The sequence below is a fragment of the Osmerus eperlanus genome, chromosome 13 (genome assembly GCF_963692335.1).
Source record: "Osmerus eperlanus chromosome 13, fOsmEpe2.1, whole genome shotgun sequence".
In the NCBI taxonomy this organism is placed as follows: Eukaryota; Metazoa; Chordata; class Actinopteri; order Osmeriformes; family Osmeridae; genus Osmerus; species Osmerus eperlanus.
In genome coordinates, this window is record NC_085030.1 from 658184 (window position 1) to 678888 (window position 20705).

A 20705-nucleotide genomic window follows, 5' to 3' on the forward strand; every position below is an offset into this window, starting at 1 on the left:
ATCAGCTGTTGGACGTCGCTCCTCTGAGAGGAGCTGTTTCTTCTTTAGTGGGTACTTCTATCTCCCTTCCACCTGTCATCTCTTCTGTCAGTCCCTGCCCTTATGCAAACATTCTCTAATCTTTGTGAGAGCCCCTCTGTACCCTGGAACACACCTTGAACTCAACACTGGTTCTCAACGTTCTGATACAGTCTATACATCTCCACAGTAACCTTCCAGAACATCTCCTTTGGTTCCAAACTGCATGTGTAGATTCACAGGCTTTTCCTTACACAAGGTACTCACTCAGCCTTCTCAAAAGTCTCGTTATTATGCAAGAGAAACAAATCCACTTTACGTGTCATACGATCCCCCTACTTATATATCGCCATGCATCAGCTATAGTGTCTGGAGCACAGTAGCTGGGACGTGAAATTGATGTTCACGCTGGGTTAAGAGCAGTGGTGACTGAGCTCAAGCTGTTGTTTCTACTCATGCATGCACAACCTGCCATAGGAGGCGCCCTGCTCACGCTTCTATGCCTTCAGGTTTCCATGCTCCTGTGGCCCTAGATAAAAAGTATTTAAGCCAAAAGAAAAACCTTTCCAAAAAATACAAATAAAACATGGAATGCATTTCCATTTGTGGTTCACTGACTGATACTTTGTTGTTTCATGGGGCATATGGTAGGGGCTGGACTGTGGTGGCCAATGTTAGTCTCCAGGCAACCCCAGGGGTGATTACACATCATCCTGCTGTATCTACTATCTACTACCAGAAATATTACCGTTGCAAGGGATTCAGCTTCCATGTCAATGCAAAGGTCATGCTTAATTTATCGAGAGATTGCAGCTAATTATTCTCGATTCATCAATGCAAACGTTCTACAGACTGCATGGATGAAATTAAGAAGGAGATGGAGAGGGCTAAAATGATGGATTTTTATGTTGAGGCTTTGTTACGTTGAGGAAGAACATACAAGAAACGACACAAAGCTTGCAGCTCCTCCTTTCTCCCTCTCTCCCTCCTTCTTTCTCTCTTTCTATGTCTGTCTTTCTGTCTGCCTGTCTGCCTGCTTGTCTTCCTGTCTGCCTGTCTGTATGTCTGTCTGTTTCTGTCCCTGTGAAGAGTCCCTGCAGGTAGGGGAGGTAGACAGGCTGCAGTCTGGAGAGGGAGGGCCCAGAGTCATTCCAGGGAAGAGCAGCCAACAATGGGTACCGACATGGTGCCAAGAGCCTGGAGCCCCACAGCTCTCCACTGGGCACACCAGCGCAGGATCCCACGCCAGCTGTCCTATTTGGTGTGGGAGAGAGATGTTGGAGCTTTTCAACTGTAAAATTAGCTTGTTTTTTATATACTTTTCTTTGAAAGAATATGTTTTACGGGACAGTGGTTTTTGAATTGTTAAGAACGATATGTGTTGAAAGACTACACTTCATGTCACATTTTATATACAGCACAGTGCAAAAGTTTTAGGCTGCTGCAAAAATACAGAAAACAAAACATATATATGTGTACGACAATATTAATGTAAAAAATCGTGTGAGCATAAGACTTCTGAACAGTACTGTAGATTACTCTGAAAACTGTTTTTAGATATAGAAGTCTGGAAATTCTGGAAATTCTCTATTCTTCTGCACCACCCTCACTGTGTTGACCAAGAGAAAACAGCGATGCACAGCATTATGAGGTTCTGCTTCAGTTGCAAGGCATATTTTTTGAACCCCAGGTGAAATTATCCGATATCAAAGGCAGGGTTTCAGGCATAATGACATATGTCTGATTTAGCGTTTCCAGCTGCTACCTGGCTCTAATTAAAGCAGAGTGTATTTCCTGAAAAACAGATTTGAAATAGAGCTTGAACCTCCATTAATCAGTGAGTGTGTGTGTTTCTTTTCTTGCTTGTCAGCCCCTCTGCAAGTTTTAATTAAAAGTCCCTTGGTATAGCGGTTCACACATGTCATTTCCAGTTTGAAGGCTTAGGCGGTAACTAGGACACTCATTACAGGGAATGTGGGATCTGGAAGGAGGCTCCCTCCCCTCCTGATGCTCCCAGGCAGACCTTTAGACACAGCGTGGCTGAGTTGACAAACCAACTACCTGGAAATTGATGTCCCTCAGCTTGGTGACAAACACACACAAAAGGCAGCAGTATATCATGTGAGAGTATGCTTGTTATATACTGCCTCAACTGTCCATTGTAGATCCAGGTTTTCTTGTGATACCAGTGGGCAGGGGAATCTCTAACATGGGGAAAAGAGATTCATGGGTCCTTTGGGTTGGCCGGGGTCCACCATTGTGGATGTCTATTAGTCAGTTGTGTTTGAATGTGTCTGTGTCTGAATTTTTTTCACAGGGTCCAGGACTCCTTACAACTCCTCTGCAGCCAGCAGGGACCTGATTCCGAGCTATCACCAATGCTATTCTCTCCCATTAACTCCCCCATTCGCTGCCCTATTGGAAGACTGTGGCTGGTCTTGAGAGGGGATGATGATAGACTCCCTTTCAAGCCCCTGGTTAATTTATGACTTAATTGCACAGCCAGTCCCTCATGCCAATGGACATATTGCTTATTCCTTCTCAAACGTTTGGTTTGACCCCGAGGGCTTTCCCTCATCAGGTCCAATTTCCCTCTCCACAGCCAGCCAGCTAATTATATTTTAAAGGCTGACCCATCTGAGTGCTGGGCTGATGTGGGAGCTTAGATTAGGCCTCTGTTTTTACCACCTCTCAGACATGGGCATGTCTTTAATGCTATTCCTACTGACAGGCGCACCCGCCTCAAGGTCGCACAGACACCAGCACGTTCATTCCATATTCATGTCATCGAGTTTCAAGTTGCACTTCACAAAGGCGATGGGCCTTTATACCTCAATTCAACCCCTTGAAATGACGGATGCGTTGGTCGGAAAGAAGACGAATAGCAATTTAGGGAAGTTCCTGAGAATGGAGTCACTATACTATGTACATTTTTTATTAGTATGACTAACAAAACATGTACGATACCCACCATCAGAGAAGAACACTGAGCCTCAGGGAGGAGCTCGAAAACTCACCCTAAAGAACTCTTTAGTGGAGCCTGAGTCCAGAGTCCCATAAGCGATTTCAGTCTGCTTGGCCAAGTCCTCAGCACTCTCTATGGGAGACACCATCCTCTCCACCGTCAAGAAGGCAGCCAGGTTAGCCGTGTAGGACGAGATGATGATGAGGGTGAAGAACCACCACACACCCCCCACAATACGCCCCGACAACGACCTGGGGACGAACGTGAGAAAGACAGAGAAAGAGGGTTTGTGAGACAAGGACATCCCTGTTAAAGGGACAACAACACAACAAAAGCATGTATTTACTGCGGCCGTAATCTGTCATTTTTCGCAGGTTATTATTTTGACTGGCTAACACTGTTGGCCTCTGACATGCCCTCTTCAATCTGTCAAACTGGATTTTACGAGAATTGGCAGATTCAAGCTGCATTTACTTTAAAAGAGACACAGGTCACTGAACATGACTATTAAAAGTCCCAGAGAACTTCATCCCTGCTGACTCATCAGCGGTTAAGATGAGCCCAGAGGTTGAAGGTCATCCTCAGCCTTGTTATGTTCCCTGACATCGACCGCCTCGACCAATTATTGATCAAGCTATTCGGGCCATGGCAATCTCATTCCGTACAAAAGGGCAAACGTAATGAACCTTAAATACAGCTATAAAGCTAAAGCTAGCCTAGTCTCACATGCAGAGCGGGCAGGAGAGGACACTTTGCTGCAGAGAAATAGATAGCTCGACCAACGCTTTATGTCATAAAGATTTTATTGTTATCTAATTGCATCTAATTGTGCTGTGAACCTTTTACTGATTGGAGAGAGATAAATAATTAAATTCTACTGTACTGTACTCTGATATTCTAAACTCCATTCTGAGTGGACCCACCTTGGAGAAATATCACAGCCCTGCTGCATGAAGGCTCCCAAAGAGAACCAAAGGCTGTTGAAGATGCCAAAGTCGTTGGGGGGGTCCGGGGGGGTCTGGGGGTCTTTTGCCTCATCCTGCTCGTCAAGATTCCACTCATATGGGCTGAACCGGCTAACCAAGAACAGAACCACGCTCACACCAATGTAGGCAAACACGATGCACATCCAGATCTCGTAGGCCAGGGGGTCCAGGAAGGAGAACACCCCAGGTTTGGACTTCTGGGGCTTCTTGATCATGATGGAGATGCCCAGACTCATGAAGGGCTTGGAGAAGTCTATCACCTCCTCTCTCACCAGGGTGATGGTGAGGGGTGCGACAGCTATATCTGCTCTCTGGAAACAGGGACATGTAAAGCACATGTTTATTTTCCTGCCGTAACAAGCAAGAATGTGTTGTCTTCTTGTACCCTTGTATCATTGCTGCTAGAGATCGGTAAACCTACAGCTGTTGGGAGAATTACATATCTGTGGAAAAACTTTGTTAAGTTAAGCGTCTTACATTTACATGCAGTAAAAAAATATATAGATATATATATATATAAATAATAATCTGTGTACTCAAAGCTTTTGAAGTGTGTCTTCAGAGGATGGTTACTAAAGGGAATAAAAAATTATTTCAAATAGGACAGGAGTGTTTTTTTATGCAATCTTCACAGACACCCAAAAAAAAGAAACTCACACGAGGAGAGGGAGAGAAGGAAAAGCCCCAGGATGCTTTTAGTCACGTAAGAAGCTAAACAAAAACAACTCCAATTTATACAGTTAGCTATTCCTGTACTGCGCACAGTGGCTGACAAATCTGTCCACGAACGCAGTAGGGATGGAGGGAGAATGAGAGCTGGAGAGAGGAAAGAGGAGAAGATATCCAACAACTCAAGGGGAAATGGAAGACAAATAGGTTCAGATGGATAAGAGGCAGCTTGGATGCAATTCACCCAAATGAGATGGATGTTTGAGATGTGTTTGGAAACTGCCATGGGAGGCAGACTAGAATGACCCAGGGAGATGCCAAAAATCGTCCACAAAACATTGCAAGTATTTTGAGTAATAAAAGATGGAGTTTGTGGAAGATGTATGTGTTGTCTTATTAGTTAAAAACTATGGTTTGGTCTGGATAAATCATAAATTGATGTGCATATAAATAACTAATTAAAAGTGATTTATTGTTGATGTGGAAAATTCTTACCACAACACGAGTGATGCTTTCTGAATAGGACGGCAGAACATCTAGCTAACAAAGAGCCAGATCTGTCCAGGGGAACAAATACGTTTGTTCAACGGTAAAAAAAGCCTGTGATTTAAACAGCAGCTGTAGAATTGTTCTCATGTAGAGAAGCTACAACCTCCGGCTGTATAAACGACCCTCTCCAGCATCCTCCATCACTGCCTGCTCAGAGTCAGCGCCCTGTAGAGACAGAGCTGTGGCATCTGCATAACAATATGTTTAGACTTCCAAGATGCTACCCGTCTCTCTCTCTCCTCAGTTTTTAATCACTCATCTTCTAGCCACATCTCCCATAACACACTCTCAAGAACCAATGGTGTTATTTTACATTTAGGATGATGGTTTGCTTTGTATAAAACAGAAGAAAGAATGAATCACTCGTATATTAATAGTGTCTCTTCAGCTAGAGCGCGTACGTGTTTAATTATGTAACAGCTTTTTCTTGCAAGCAATGTTTTGCGAAGGACACTTTGTGGTATAGTATTGTTCTTTTAATCCATAAATTAGGAGAGTAACATGGGGATAGGGCTACACTGAGAGAAAGGGCTTCTAACAAGGTCACTCAGAGAAAACACACAAATAAAAGCAACAAAGGCATCTGTTTCTTTAACCTTGTCCACAGGGGAGCGAGCAGAGCTCAGAACAACCGCTTAATCCTGTAGCTGTCTCAGGCAGCACTCAATCAATGGTGCTGGGAAACAAAGCCATGAAGAGCACCTTCAAGGCTAACCTTTAAAAGACAACCAAAATTTGATTAATTTACTGGTCAAAAGGTCAAAGCCAATATAATCATTAACTCTTGCCCCACTAGCCTGTCTTCAAACAAACTACCTGATGAAGACCTGATGGGGGCTGATTCCCTCTCTATGAGGAGGGAGGAGGGAGGGAAGCAGAGGGTGGACCTTTCCCATTTTGAGGTTGAGGATAATTTGGTGACGTTAGGACATCAAACCAGGCAATCTTCCTGACTGATGGTAAGGAAATTGAACAGATGAGCTAGGCTAACCCTCATACATTTTTTATGTGGCCCCAGCACAGCTGCAGTTGCCTCGTAGAAAAAATATATAATTTGGGACAGTTGAGGCTTTTGAGAGATTTGGAGAGTTCTGACAGATCTCGCTTCATGGATGCTTCCAGAACATCTTCACGTCTTTTGCATTCTGTGAGAATATCAATAAGGCTGTTTAAGAGATTGGAATCCTAACCCAGTGGTGAGAACGCATAGTTTTAAGTTTAGTAGACCATTATTGCAACAATGCAAATTTGGATGTATTCTGGGCCTTACAATTGGGAAGATAATCCACATTCCCAAACTCACCATTTAAATCATTGCTTCTGTTTTTATTATGGTTTTTAGTATCATTTGTATCAAACAAACAATATAATAGCCCTTTAAAACAGACAAAACACTACACACTTCAGGTCAAGTCAGAAGGAACCATTTAGAGGTCCAAACAGCATCCTACGAAACTGAAAAAGACTCTATTAGGGAACTTTTCAAACCTTGCAGAGTTTTGTTTTCTCTGTAAACATTGTTCAATTGAACTTACACTAACAAAATGCCCCTGACCTTTCCCACCATGCTTCATATATATATGAATATATATATATATGCACCCTGATAAATTGTTTATATATCGTTCTATTGTAGGTATTTCTGTAGAAGAAAGAAAAACGTGGGCTGGTTCAGTTGTCCCTGGTGTTTAATGACTTTTCTTTTCTTCTGTATTGGCTGCAGTCAGGTGTCAATTTTGTTACAAGCCATCAGTGCCAATCAGAGTTGGTAACATATTGGGCCATATCTTGCACCCAGCGCAATTGACTTTGCTAACGACGCAAGTATCATTCCTTGTTTGCACTCTGTGCAAAGCGGACTTTTCCATCGACAGACGCACGTCGGTAAATTAGGGAATGACCTTGCGGTTCAGCGAAAAAAGGAGGCGTGTTCCGGCGCAAACGTTCCCTGGTGCTATTTTGAAGTTCAGAAAAACAATTCCGCCACAGACCAGGAAAAACGTAGTCTAAAGTCAATGGCGCGTTATTCAGATGCAATTTTAAGGGCGCATGCTTGGCCCATGCGCACTGTTGGCGAGGCCAGGGTCTTCTTCCTGCGAAGCTACGTTGCATTGCATTTTTTTCATGTCAATGATTAAAAAGATTTTCATGAGAAATCTCTATGCATGTGAACTTGATTTGTAACAATTGTGGCAATTTCCTCCCAGGCCTGTTTAACCGACGCTAATTTGGGTGGGTTTCTTCTCTCATCCCAATCAGAATTGGGTTTATTCGCCATGTAGGCTATGTTACACAAACACGGAATTAACTGTGGCAGGAAGGTGCAAACAATAAACATATACAGGTCTTAAATTAAGTAAAAAAGTACAATGGTTAAACTAATTCTAAGAACTAAACAATGAAAAAATATAACAATAAAAAAAAAAAAATGTATATAAAAATAAGACTAAGAATTTGAAAGAGCAGCATGAGTGGGCAACTTAGTGCAATGAGAAAACTGCTCTGCCTTTCCCATACAATGTCACTTCTCTATCTTTTACGGCCTTGACTAGAACGTCGGTCTCCTCGGCTGTGAAGGCGTGCGCCTGGCACAAATTTATTTGTGAATCACGTTACATTTGTGAATCACGAAATACATTTGTGCATCGCATTACATTTATTTGTGAATCATCCAAAACAAATGAACCTTGCGCCATATTTACTATTGAAAGGAAAAGGAAGTTGATCGTGTTATTCGTAGTTGTTGATTTTGAGAATTCTGATTGGTTTGCAGGGCTTTATCCTTCTCGTTACACTGCCGCCTACAGGTTTGGCATAGTTATGATCGCGCTCGGGGGCGTATTTATGCGGGTTAATGTAAACAGAAACATTTTTGAAAACGATCTTGTGTGTATGACGTTATTTTTGAAAATGGAAGGGCAGAAATATTTGTTTCTGTAAATACCCTGTATGTGTAAACGTGGCCTCAGATCGTTAAAATAGGGCCCATTGTTTGTTGGGAGGGGGCGTGAATGAGAAGAACGAAAAGACAGATCGTTATCGAGAGGAGGAAGAGAGACGCTGAGAGTTGGGAGCGAGTTCGTTCTTGCTGTTGGATTGTAGTTGGAAACGGGGGATTTTGTGTCGTTGGTGTGGCCCTGCTGAGGTGGGGGAGTGGTTTTACTGGGTAACGCTGGTTTTACTGGGTAACGCTGGTTTTACTGGGTAACGCTGGTTTTACTGGGTAACGCTGGTTTTACTGGGTAACGCTGGTTTTACTGGGTAACGCTGGTTTTACTGGGTAACGCTGGTTTTACTGGGTAACGCTGGTTTTACTGGGTAACGCTGGTTTTGCTGAGGTGGAGCTAGCGGCGTGGCTGCAGGTGGACTGTTGCTAACTTAGCGCTGGACAAAGGGTTGAAGAGACTGCTAGCTAAAGGCTTTCTGGGTTGTCGAGGAACAGTTAACATTAGTAACGACATTTTCTCAGGAGCTCCAACAAGCGCGCCAACGTTGTGGTACTGTCAGGCCAAATAGTGTCCTAGGGCCAAATACTGTCCTACCTGACGTACCACACAGAGTAACAGAAAACCCCGGGTAGATTTTTGTTTATTTCTTTCGGTTATAAAGACCATTTAAAAGGTTGAAGTTGCCTGTGTGTGTAATAAACCTGTTATAATGTGTTCAGTGGTGATGTTAATGTGTTTCATGTATCAAATAACCGTATAGCCATATAATAAGCTAACCAGGCCTCTCTGCACCCTAGGCAGTCATATGCCCGAATTGTGGCTACTGTAAATAAATATTAATTGTACATATTAGTAACCCTCACAAATTCCTCTCCCATGCTGATCTATTAGGGTGATTAGAATTGAGTGAGAGGGCTACATATATAGCTAAGCTCATCCATAATATTTGTACCAACATAGCCTACCTACCTTGTATGTTTACTAGGGCTGTCCCCACTCAGTCGACTAGTCGATTTTCTGGTCATATGCTCTTGGTCGACTAAGATTTTTTTAGTCGAACTGTGTCCCCGCTTGTGTCACCATTGCTGGATTAAAGAAATGTTCTACAGAAATTGTAGATTATATTATTTAAGACAAATAAAGCAACTCAAAAAATGTATAATTTAAAAGAAAACGTGTTACTGTTTTCCCTTTCGTTAATCTGCGCTTCGTTTTTTTGCACACGGCACGAGCACAATTGGCTGCCGAACTACAAACTCTGCCATAGCCTACTTTGTCGGTGTTATTTGGCAAAATTGCAAATAAATCTGTGGTATGGCAGCATTTCATTACAGTACATTTACAAAGTACCGGGTGACTCGAAAAACGCTGAATGAAAACTATTTTTCATAGTTCGACGTTGAATATGATGTAGCCTACCACCTGAAAACCTAAGTTTGCCTACTTCGCTCATGCTAATGCGCTGGGTTGAAAAATGAATATGCCTATTATAAGAATCAGATCCAAATCGAATGGCATTATCTTCTCCAGCCAAGACAACAAAATCTTTCTCTGTTGCACCGTTCCCCACTCAGCTTCTACGTAAGTTCGCTTGTTGCACTTTTTCAGGCAGTGATCAGCGCGCTCGGATGATTTGCATGTTAAACAAACAATATTTGTAATTTGTAGTACATTGTAAGAGATAATAAATAACCAATCAGGCATTTTGTATTATATCGGCATTCGGTAACAACAGGACTGGTGACACAAGGCTTATTATTAGTAATAGATTATTTTATAGCGGCTGAATCTGGAATGTCCAGCAGCTAGTCAGATCGGGAAAATGTTTGTACCTTTCTGTTTGTCTAGTTGTCAATTTACATTTACATTTACATTTAGTCATTTAGCAGACGCTCTTATCCAGAGCGACTTACAGTAAGTACAGGGACATTCTCCCCGAGGCAAGTAGGGTGAAGTGCCTTGCCCAAGGACACAACGTCATTTTTTTTGGCACAGCCGGGAATCGAATCAACAACCTTCTGATTAATAGCCCGACTCCCTAACCGCTCAGCCATCTGACCCCCGTTCTTCCCTTCTTATGTATGTATTTCTTCCATATTATCTCCTAAAACAGTGAGGTAAAACATTACACAAAATGGTTTGATGAAAAACATTGTGACATTTATAGGACTTTTTTTTTCAAATTTCGATTAGTCGATTTTCAGAAGTGTTTAGCCGAGTCTTGGTCGACCAAAGAAAATCTTAGTCTGGGACAGCCCTAACGTTTAGACTGTGGAAGTAGAGTGAAGATTATGTGAACTGAAGTCCTGGGATTCTGTATAACAGCTCTGGGAATGTTTCCAGATTTAATCTTGAGTGATCACCGACTCCTCCATGATGAAGTTTAAATCTTAAACCTCAGAGTTTAAATATGTATTTTATAAATCACATACTCATACAAATGTTCTCACTACTGAAAGGAATCTTTAGTAACAAGTTTGCATCGATGGGCTCAGCTGATTTAGGCAGACCTTGAGACTATTACCATGATACAAAATGCTAACAGACCTGGGCTGCGTTTACCGAAAGGATCGTTAGTCTAAGTTGATCGTAGAATCCGTCGATCGATGGATCTTAGTTTAACGGGCCGTTTCCCGAAGCCATCGTAGCTAGGGCTGAACGATTAATTGCATTTGCGATAATATCACAATGTGAAAAAACAAGATTTTGTAATCGCAGTTTGCAGACAAAGGATAAACTTTGCACGTTACACTTTACCTTCACCTGTACAATGGCCTCAGGCTTAGAACCTGACACTACAGACCAATTTTGCCTTTAAAAAAGATGCTGCGCAATCAAGCCCCCACCCCTCACCCCTCGGCTTGAAGTAACGGCCCCGGTGGATGTAGGTGGTATTGCATTTCTTGTTAGACTTCCGGCTCTTCCGGTCGTTTTTATTTTATTAACTCCAGTCAACATTTACAAAACTATCTCCCCCAATAATTTTTGTTTGATTCTCGAACCTGGCTCATACTACTAGCTTTTTCCTAAAATAATTTTTCCTGATTTTTGTTAAATTTGAAACCAATCCGAAATGGGTAAACTAGCACCCCATTTATTTGCTTACGTCAATAAAATTTGCCTGCAAATGTGCTCGCGGATACTAACAGGGCACAAGCACAAAAGTTCACATTGGCCGATAGCCGATTTACCTGGAGCTGAATGAGCCATATTGAATGAGCACAGGGAGAAATGGCTTGAGTTGCCTGCCCTGTTGTAGCAAGTTTAGAAAATGGTTGTCACACATACATGAAATGTTGTTAATATAGTTTATTCCCGTTATTTTAAAACAGATTTGATTTTTCTGTCAAGAAGGTTTTTACGTTCATGACATGATGGCAAATATTACATTATGTTAAGCGTGAGCATAAGAAGATTAATACTTTAACTGATAACCACAATAAGAAATGATATAAATATGATTAGTCTTGCCTTCATAAGCTTTTGTTAAACACACCCATTATTCTTTTTTTTTAATCGTGTCAAGCCAGACTGCTTTTGTGGGACAATGAAGGTCCTCAGTGACTGTTTCACCCCCACTTATATCTGATGGAAACGTCTTGTATATAGGCCTAGTTCTGTTAATATGCCCCTTTCAAAGGCAAATGTTAAATAAAGTATATTTTAGACACACTTCTCAAGCTTTTATTTATTACATTATTTCCAAGTCTTGTTAGATCACGTTATATAATAGGCGTTTGGTTTTGTAGAACATATAAAACACAGGCCACATTTCTACACTGATATGTAAATTGAAGGCAGTGTGAATTTCGTGGCATTTCGTTTGAAAATACAGTTGACAGCTATGGTAAGTCTGCATTTTGGAAGATTTCTGTTACCAAAATAACTATTGAGCTTTCTTTGCCTGGCGAGAACAACAACGGAGCTAGGTGTTCATGTTAACAGTTTATTTAATCCAATACAATGCGTTGGAAATCATACTCATAAAAGCAACATATGTGATGAGTTCCATCTAGAATAGCCCTATATTTAGCCCTATAGCCTATTTCTAACAACCAAGTGAAAGGAATACTATACAATGACAGCATACATTTACGTAAAGTTTGCATCATGTCTCTGATTCTTATCGGACTTGTACCCCATTCTGCCACTGCAATGCCTTAGCTCACACGCTCGCAACCATATAAATCTATGCTCGCCACTGGCTGTCGCAAAGTATGACGTGTACAGCTAGTTGCAAGCGTGCACGAGGTCTCGGAGCTAGGGAAAAAAGAGCCACTGTTTAAATCTAGACCTGAAGAGTCGGAAGTGGAAAGATGGCGCGGTCCAGTTTCGCGCTCTCGCTTGCCTCACTGCGCCACCGAGCACTTTTCATAGAAATGAATGGGGACGCCATCTTGGAAGACAATGGTTGCTTCCTCTAGTTATATTAACTCTATGTGCGCAATACTTTGTACAAAACCTGCCTGGCTAACGTTGCTACCTCACAGGGCAACACCACCAACGATGCATAGCTAAAATGCTGAACACCAGTGTGTCAAAAAAGACAAATAACACCCGACAAGATCACTGATAGAAATGTTTCAAAGTCTAACTCCATATTCATGTACGAAATTAGGCTACTCAAGCAGTCACAGCGTTCATGACGAAAGATATGATGCCCCTCGGTGATTCATACAGTAGGATCACTATGGCTGTCAGTGGCATACTGTTTCTGTTAGGCTACTGACTGGATCCAAAATGTTCAGACAGTGTTTCTTTTTCTTTTAAGATTTTACCTTTAGATGCGTGAGTTCTACATATTTCTAACGGTCCCCACAGCGCACGTTTTTTTCCCAAAACGGTAGTGCTAGCTAGCTATCTTTAGTTAAGAAAGTGCAACGCATGTTATAGCCGACGTTTAGCTTCGATTTACCAAAATATTTTCGAAGAGGTACAGTATGTTTTCTGAACTTTGTGTGTTATGTTGCTGACTGGAGATCAGTAGTATAATCGCAATTAGCTTATTTCCCGAAATCGTTCAGCCCTAATCGTAGCTAAAAAGGCTCTTGAAAATGCTCGTAGATTAACGAGAGCTCCAGAGCAGTTGTAGATCGCTAAATGCATCTACGCGAAGAGATTCAGTAGAGACACCAGTAAGCCGACCCTAAAAACAAGGCTACATGGATGCGATATGAAAAAAAGATATGAAAAAAACTCTTTATATAGATTTTTATTATTTTTACAGAAGTTAAACTGAAACTGGGATATTTTTCAATGAACTAGACTACACATGCCTTTAATGAAATGGTGTGCAAATTACGTAAGCATTTCATAAATGCATCACGCTGATTGTAAATTCATGACACCTGCTAGGTGTGGACATCGTGTGAACTATTTTTAACCACTTACGATATAAATTAAAAACGATCATTATAATTATGATTTAGTAAATGTACGGCGTTTTCTGTACCGACAGTAAATAATAATTCTTGCGTACCGTGATTACTCAATTCTTTTGCTTTAAGTTTATTGAACAAAAGTCTTGAAGTTGCGACAGAATAATCACATCTGCATCCAGAAAGCGTCTTAAGTAGTTCTTAAGACACACGTGCGAACATTCTTGTTAAAAGGATGTTTGGGAAACTAACTTAAGAAATAACGATTGTTCGTTATTTTTCTTGTAGAAAACGCTCTTAAAAACTAAGATCTGATATTGTTATCGGGAAACGCAGCCCAGGGCCATGTATTAGCTTAGTAGCTTAGAAATTCCACCTTGTATTAGGTAGCCTAGAGTACACCTGATATATCCCGAGAGTCAGGTGGCTGAGCGGTTAGAGAATCGGGCTAGTAATCAGAAGGTCGCTGGTTCGATTCCAGGCCGTGTCCCTGTTTCTGTTAGGCTACTGACTGGATCCAAAATGTTCAGACAGTGTTTCTTTTTCTTTTAAGATTTTACCTTTAGATGCGTGAGTTCTACATATTTCTAACGGTCCCCACAGCGCACGTTTTTTTCCCAAAACGGTAGTGCTAGCTAGCTATCTTTAGTTAAGAAAGTGCAACGCATGTTATAGCCGACGTTTAGCTTCGATTTACCAAAATATTTTCGAAGAGGTACAGTATGTTTTCTGAACTTTGTGTGTTATGTTGCTGACTGGAGATCAGTAGTATAATCGCAATTAGCTTATTTCCCGAAATCGTTCAGCCCTAATCGTAGCTAAAAAGGCTCTTGAAAATGCTCGTAGATTAACGAGAGCTCCAGAGCAGTTGTAGATCGCTAAATGCATCTACGCGAAGAGATTCAGTAGAGACACCAGTAAGCCGACCCTAAAAACAAGGCTACATGGATGCGATATGAAAAAAAGATATGAAAAAAACTCTTTATATAGATTTTTATTATTTTTACAGAAGTTAAACTGAAACTGGGATATTTTTCAATGAACTAGACTACACATGCCTTTAATGAAATGGTGTGCAAATTACGTAAGCATTTCATAAATGCATCACGCTGATTGTAAATTCATGACACCTGCTAGGTGTGGACATCGTGTGAACTATTTTTAACCACTTACGATATAAATTAAAAACGATCATTATAATTATGATTTAGTAAATGTACGGCGTTTTCTGTACCGACAGTAAATAATAATTCTTGCGTACCGTGATTACTCAATTCTTTTGCTTTAAGTTTATTGAACAAAAGTCTTGAAGTTGCGACAGAATAATCACATCTGCATCCAGAAAGCGTCTTAAGTAGTTCTTAAGACACACGTGCGAACATTCTTGTTAAAAGGATGTTTGGGAAACTAAATTAAGAAATAACGATTGTTCGTTATTTTTCTTGTAGAAAACGCTCTTAAAAACTAAGATCTGATATTGTTATCGGGAAACGCAGCCCAGGGCCATGTATTAGCTTAGTAGCTTAGAAATTCCACCTTGTATTAGGTAGCCTAGAGTACACCTGATATATCCCGAGAGTCAGGTGGCTGAGCGGTTAGAGAATCGGGCTAGTAATCAGAAGGTCGCTGGTTCGATTCCAGGCCGTGTCAAATGACGTTGTGTCCTTGGGCAAGGCACTTCACCCTACTTGCCTCGGGGGAATGTCCCTGTACTTACTGTAAGTCTCTCTGGATAAGAGTGTCTGCTAAATGACTAAATGTAATGTAATCCCAACCGGGGATATTGCTACAAGCTATCCAACTTTCTAATGACATCAATAATTGTTTTACATCCACTGTAGGCCTAATGTGTTTCTGGTGACTATTTTTTTTAAACCTCCATCGAATTGCAATGAGGTGTCTGACTTTAAGGGGTCGTATGCTACTCACCCCATAGACCAGTTCACCCACCATCCCGTTCCAGGTCTTGGTCTCTGGGTCTCTGGCTCCATATTTTCCATCCATGACTATGGACAGTTTGTATTTAATTCCCACATGCTTGGCGATCTCAGAGGCTAAGTCCACACAGTAGCCTTCGTATCTTTCATTGCCCTCCAGGTGCATGTGGTTTTTCTTGTACATCACATACGGAGCTTCCTGTTGGTTCAAACACATGCAAGTTTATTCGCACACGCATGCATACGTACATACTCTGTCTCTTACTCTTTCTTGAAGACAAGCCATCACACCTACCCACACCCACACTCCACACACACACAAGCACACTGTCTCTCTCTCTCTCTCTCTCTCTCTCTCTCTCTCTCTCTCTCTCTCTCTCGCTCTCTCTCTCTCAATCTCTTTCTCATACACATACAGTTCAGAAAAGTCAGCTGCACATGCCGGCATGCATGAATGTGTGGCACATCATAGATGCATGGGAACATACATGGGTTAAAGCAGCAGTACCAGACCCATGGTCCAGGGGTGCTGCTTCTACCCAGCTGTGTCTGCGAGCAGACAACAGGCCTCAGACTCCCAGCTCCCTCACAGGGGCCTGCCCTGGGCCCCTTACACGGAGGAGAGGGGGGGGGGGCGTACTATTTAGGAAAAGCATGCTGAGCTATTCAGGGGAGGCAATCACAAAGGAGAAGGGGTGCAGAGGGAGGATCATTTGGAGCCGGGTGTCTTTAGCAGGCATGGTGTGGCACAGAGTGGGGTGGGTATGGGGGTGGGCATGTGGGTGGGGTCGAGGGTTCATGAAGTAAACGCCAGTGACGGGAGGGATCAGAGAGTGCCCGGAGATTCTCAACATCATTGTCATTATCATCATCAAAATCAAGCACATTGCACCAATGTAGCAGCAGGACTATGTCATTCCAAAAACAACCAAACAAACAAAAAATAGCTGATCAAAGCTTATTTCAAAGAGTGAAACTAACCCTACAAAACGAACAGAAAATGACAACATGAAAGGTCAAAAGTAAACAAAGAAGGAAATAAAAAAGCTATTCTTCAATACAAAAAAAACTAAACAGGGAGTGTGGGCGTGCCATTTCTCTCGTTCGTTTTCAAAAAACAGCGGTGTTGCTCGTCTGTTTCTTGTCTGTTTCACTCTCTCCTCCTCTCTAAGCCTCATCATTACCAGACAAAGGAGCTTTCCCAGAGAGCAACAGAAGCCATGACAGCCACACACAGCCAGGGGTGCATGACGGAGAGCAATGCCTTGTTTGTTCAGTGTTGAACTTACCCACCACACCCCAAACACACATAAATACACACCACCAACCTCCCCCTTCTTGGTGCAATTGAAGTTGTTTCCCCCTGAGTTAATACATGTTTATCTACTGATGCTAGTACTCATTTAGAAAACTGTTAAACCCTTCCTCCACCTCCTCCCCCCTCTCCTCTTCCAGTAGGAAAGAGGCATGAAGAAAGTCTCCTTTATGGAATGCTGATTGACTCAAATTGTGGAGGAATGCCCATTTTCTACGCGTCCAAGACCCCACTGACTCATTAGGGTTTATATTGTTGTATTTGCTATCGAGTGTGTATTTTAGGCCACAGTATTGCCAATTGAAGCTTATCATGCTTTCGGATTCTTTCAACCAGAGGACTAAACTAAATGTGAGTGCTTAACCCATAGACTGGAGGCTAAAGTTCAACACAGAACACTCTGAGAAGCAATACAAAATAGATTGATGGGGATGTCCAAAGCCACATCATTTTGTGCCTCTTTCAATGTTGTATATTTTGTTTTGCCCCTTGAGAAGCCATTGCATCTTCATCCTCATCATCCTCATCAGCAGCATCCTCATCAGCATCATCCTCGCCTGGTCATTCTCAGCTTAGTTTATCCATCCCAGGACGTCATTGACTATTTACTTGATGAGGACAGACGGACAAGACATACAGACAGGTCTACTTACGTATGCGTTTGAATGTTTTTTTGGGGGTTTTGTATTTGATGGAGTCAACCGGTTACCATATGTATACCAATATTGTGATGTCACTGCTACGACAGGCCACTGAAGTATGGAAAATCAAACTGCTTTGACACCCACACGGGTACAGTTGGAACACTCCCCCCAGGGAGGGTGGACTGTTCCAGCATGTAGTGAGTGGATGGAAAGCAACAGAAAACAGATGCTTCTACCCACCCAGGACAGAATGTATCAATCATAAGAATCAACACCATGACCTTGAGTGGCAGAATACGTGACACACTTAAAACGGCATTGAAAGTGTACCATAATAGTAGTGACCACAATCGTTCGGTTTTCCACAGAGGACGACTCGTTGGTGACCACCTGATCCATGATATTAACAAATCTGGTGAACTCGTTCCAGTAGCCAATCTGCAAAGAGAAAGCACACCATTATCAACCATCCCTCTGCTTTCCCCCCTGAGACCTATGTAAAATACCTAGCATCATTCATCAACACATTTGGGAGTGTATAATTTGATCTCAGTGCATGAACTGTTAAATTGGTTTTATTTCTGTTTTTGTTTTGTGTGCCGAGTACACTAAACCAACTGCACACCAAGTATTTGCAAAACTGTATTTAAGTCTGGTCTGCATCTCAGCCTCCTCCTCCACCACCTCCACCGCCTCTTCTTCCTCCTCCTCTTTACGTATTCCCTTGATAGCACAAATGGCTAGGTAGTTGGTCACAGACTATGACAGGGCTGTCTCTAAACATTAGCTGTAGCAATAGCGATAGCTAGCTGCAGGGGCTGCATCGAGGCTGTATCAACGAGAGCCAAGCACGGCTAGTCGAGCTGCAGTAGAATGAGAAGCGCTTGTTTGCTGTGACAGGGTTGTTAAGATGAGCTGTACAGAGCAGATAGATAGTGCTGGCTTTGTGTCATCCTGGCTTGTAACATGGAAGCAGTGGCTTTGGCGAGCTCATTAAAACAGCAACAGATCTTCTGGCTCTCTCTCACCCCGTCAGAATGGTGGTGGACAAACAGAACACTGGAACAGCTGCACAGTTTCTACTGCTGCTGGACATCTCTGGTGTGATATCATGTGAGAGCAGTGTGAAGCTGTGTTTATAGTGCTGCTGTAATCACAGTGGAAACACGTAGCCTATTAGCGACGACGTGTTGTCTTCACATGAATGTATGCAGTGTCTTTGTGCAGATGCTTGTCTGTGTGTGGACTGTGTGTGAGGGTGTGTTTGTATGCTCAGCTCCTCCTGCTAGTGTGCGGTGCCACACAGAGGACTACATCAAACTGTCCTCCACATATAACTTCCCAGGTTTTACATTAAATAATTGATACCGGGGCCTGTGAACTGCATACATACTCCATAATTCATCATCATCAGCCTGTATCTCTTTGGTTTCCCTTTCTGCACACTCCCACCTGCTCTCCCCAGCTACTGTCTGGCATTGTCCTCAGCTTCAAAAGTAAGACCAGCCACGCCCAAGAGTTTGTTTGCTTATCTGAAATAAAGACTGGTTTGCTGCACAATAACTACCTGCTGCTCTGAAGTGTTTAGCGGTCCACATTGAACTTAGGTAAACCATTAGCCCTGCTCTAGATGGTGGTGGTCTTTGAAGATAAATAGTTGGGCGGGAAAACGATGTACTAGTGTGTGAAGGTTAGGATAGGGGCTGACTGATGGGATTGTAAGAGGTGGGAGTGTTGGGTAGGACAGAGAGTGAGGGCATGGGTTGTGTAGGGTAACAGGGCACCAGACTCTCCCAGTCTCTGCTAATCTTCTCCAGCCTCCTCCAGTCTCTCCAGTTTCCTAACCCAGATCTTTGGGTTGCGGTAGGGTCTTGAATAAAAGTTCAGCGGTTATGCATTAGTTGTGCTTAATCTCAGGAACTGAAATAATCCTCTTTCTCCAAAACCCATAGCCTCTCTAAGTGTTCTTGATGCTATCCTTTAAACACAGGGAACTTCATTTCATTTCATGAGCTATCTGCATGAGTGCAGTTAGTGGCGGTGGAGTTGTATCGGTAGCTCATCACTCTGGATGGTGCTACATACACCTGGAGCGCAGGCTATATGCTCTCATCTCGCTCTCTCTCCCTCTTTTCTCTCTCTTCTCTCCGAATCTTTCATTCTCACTTGTTCTGTCCCTCTCTTTGCTGCTCTCATTCCCCATCTCTGTCCCTTTCAGTTTCTCTCTCCACCTCCCTGCGCCCCCCCCCCCCCCCCCCCCCAGTTATACGTCAGCATGCCTACCTAGTGAGGAAGGCTTCATCCGCTAGTCTACAGACTCAAAACATATATCCTGTTTCTCTTTTCTGATATGTCTCTCTTTCTCTCTTTCACTCTGTCTCTCTCACTGTGTTTCTTTATCTCTTTCTGACTGTGTCTCTCTCTCTTTCTCTCTCTCTCTCCCTGTCTCTCTCTCTTTCACACACACACAGAGACCGATATATCCTTCCAAGCCCTATATATCTTCCTAGGAGAGGGAAAAGGAGTCTCGTCAGCTTGCATCGCCAGATCTGTTCTCTAGATTTTCCAGATGATCTGAACACCTTCCAAGTGACAGCTTGACATGTCTCATCAAATACAGCAGTCTGATATAAGGGAGCTAGTTTTCAGTATCTCAACTCACTGACAGGAGAACATAACGAGTGGAGGCCCCATACCTGACAGCTGCTAGCTAGCCCGGTTATGTTGACGACCGGAACATTCCGGATGACTAAAGGCTCAGAGCCTTGAGTAAGTGGGAGTAATGCCCTGACCTACCACCACAATCAGCACGGCTCCATCTGTAAGTGGATGGATGACGGTCGTTTGTAGCTCGCCGGACGCCGCTTACCTTCCTGGGCCCACCTGCTTTCATCTCGTACACATCGATGGTGTAGTTGGACCTGCGTCCATAGTTGTCAAACTGTATGTTCCCTGTCATGCCCTGGACTGTGACCTGCAGAGGGAGAGAGGCCAGCACACATGGGTTAAACAGTATTTCAAATGTTTTTTTCGCTCAGACTGTCAGATCTCACATAACTGACTGATCCATTGGTTTCATTTGCAGTCAGTGAAATAAAACGTACACCCAAGAGTTGGTCAAACAAATCAAGTGCACTCAAGTACAATCGCATCACCCTAATCCATACGATTGCTGTAGGCAGGAGAGTGAGGGAATCAAGTGATTGTTCGGATACGCTTCACAAAGAGAGATATGGGTTTATGGTAATGAGGGGAATCTGGACTAAAGAGAGAGAAAGAGACAGAGAGGGAGAGAC

The 20705-nt window shown here is 42.6% G+C and overlaps 1 protein-coding gene across 4 annotated transcripts in view; it reads right to left on the bottom strand.

Moving 5' to 3' along the window:
• The window catches only part of gria3b (glutamate receptor, ionotropic, AMPA 3b), a 107422-nt gene that overhangs the window by 12626 nt on the left and 74091 nt on the right, over positions 1 to 20705 (bottom strand). For all 4 annotated transcript variants that reach the window (XR_009931973.1, XM_062475734.1, XM_062475733.1 and 1 more), the window contains exons 8-12: positions 20279 to 20383; positions 17740 to 17847; positions 15443 to 15649; positions 3907 to 4280; positions 3036 to 3234 (exon numbers count right to left, since the gene is read on the bottom strand). Coding sequence is in view for 3 of the 4 variants with exons in the window: in XM_062475734.1 (XP_062331718.1) it covers positions 3036 to 3234; positions 3907 to 4280; positions 15443 to 15649; positions 17740 to 17847; positions 20279 to 20383 (993 nt within the window). In the remaining variant the exon portion in view is untranslated. The remainder of the gene's footprint in view (positions 1 to 3035; positions 3235 to 3906; positions 4281 to 15442; positions 15650 to 17739; positions 17848 to 20278; positions 20384 to 20705) is intronic.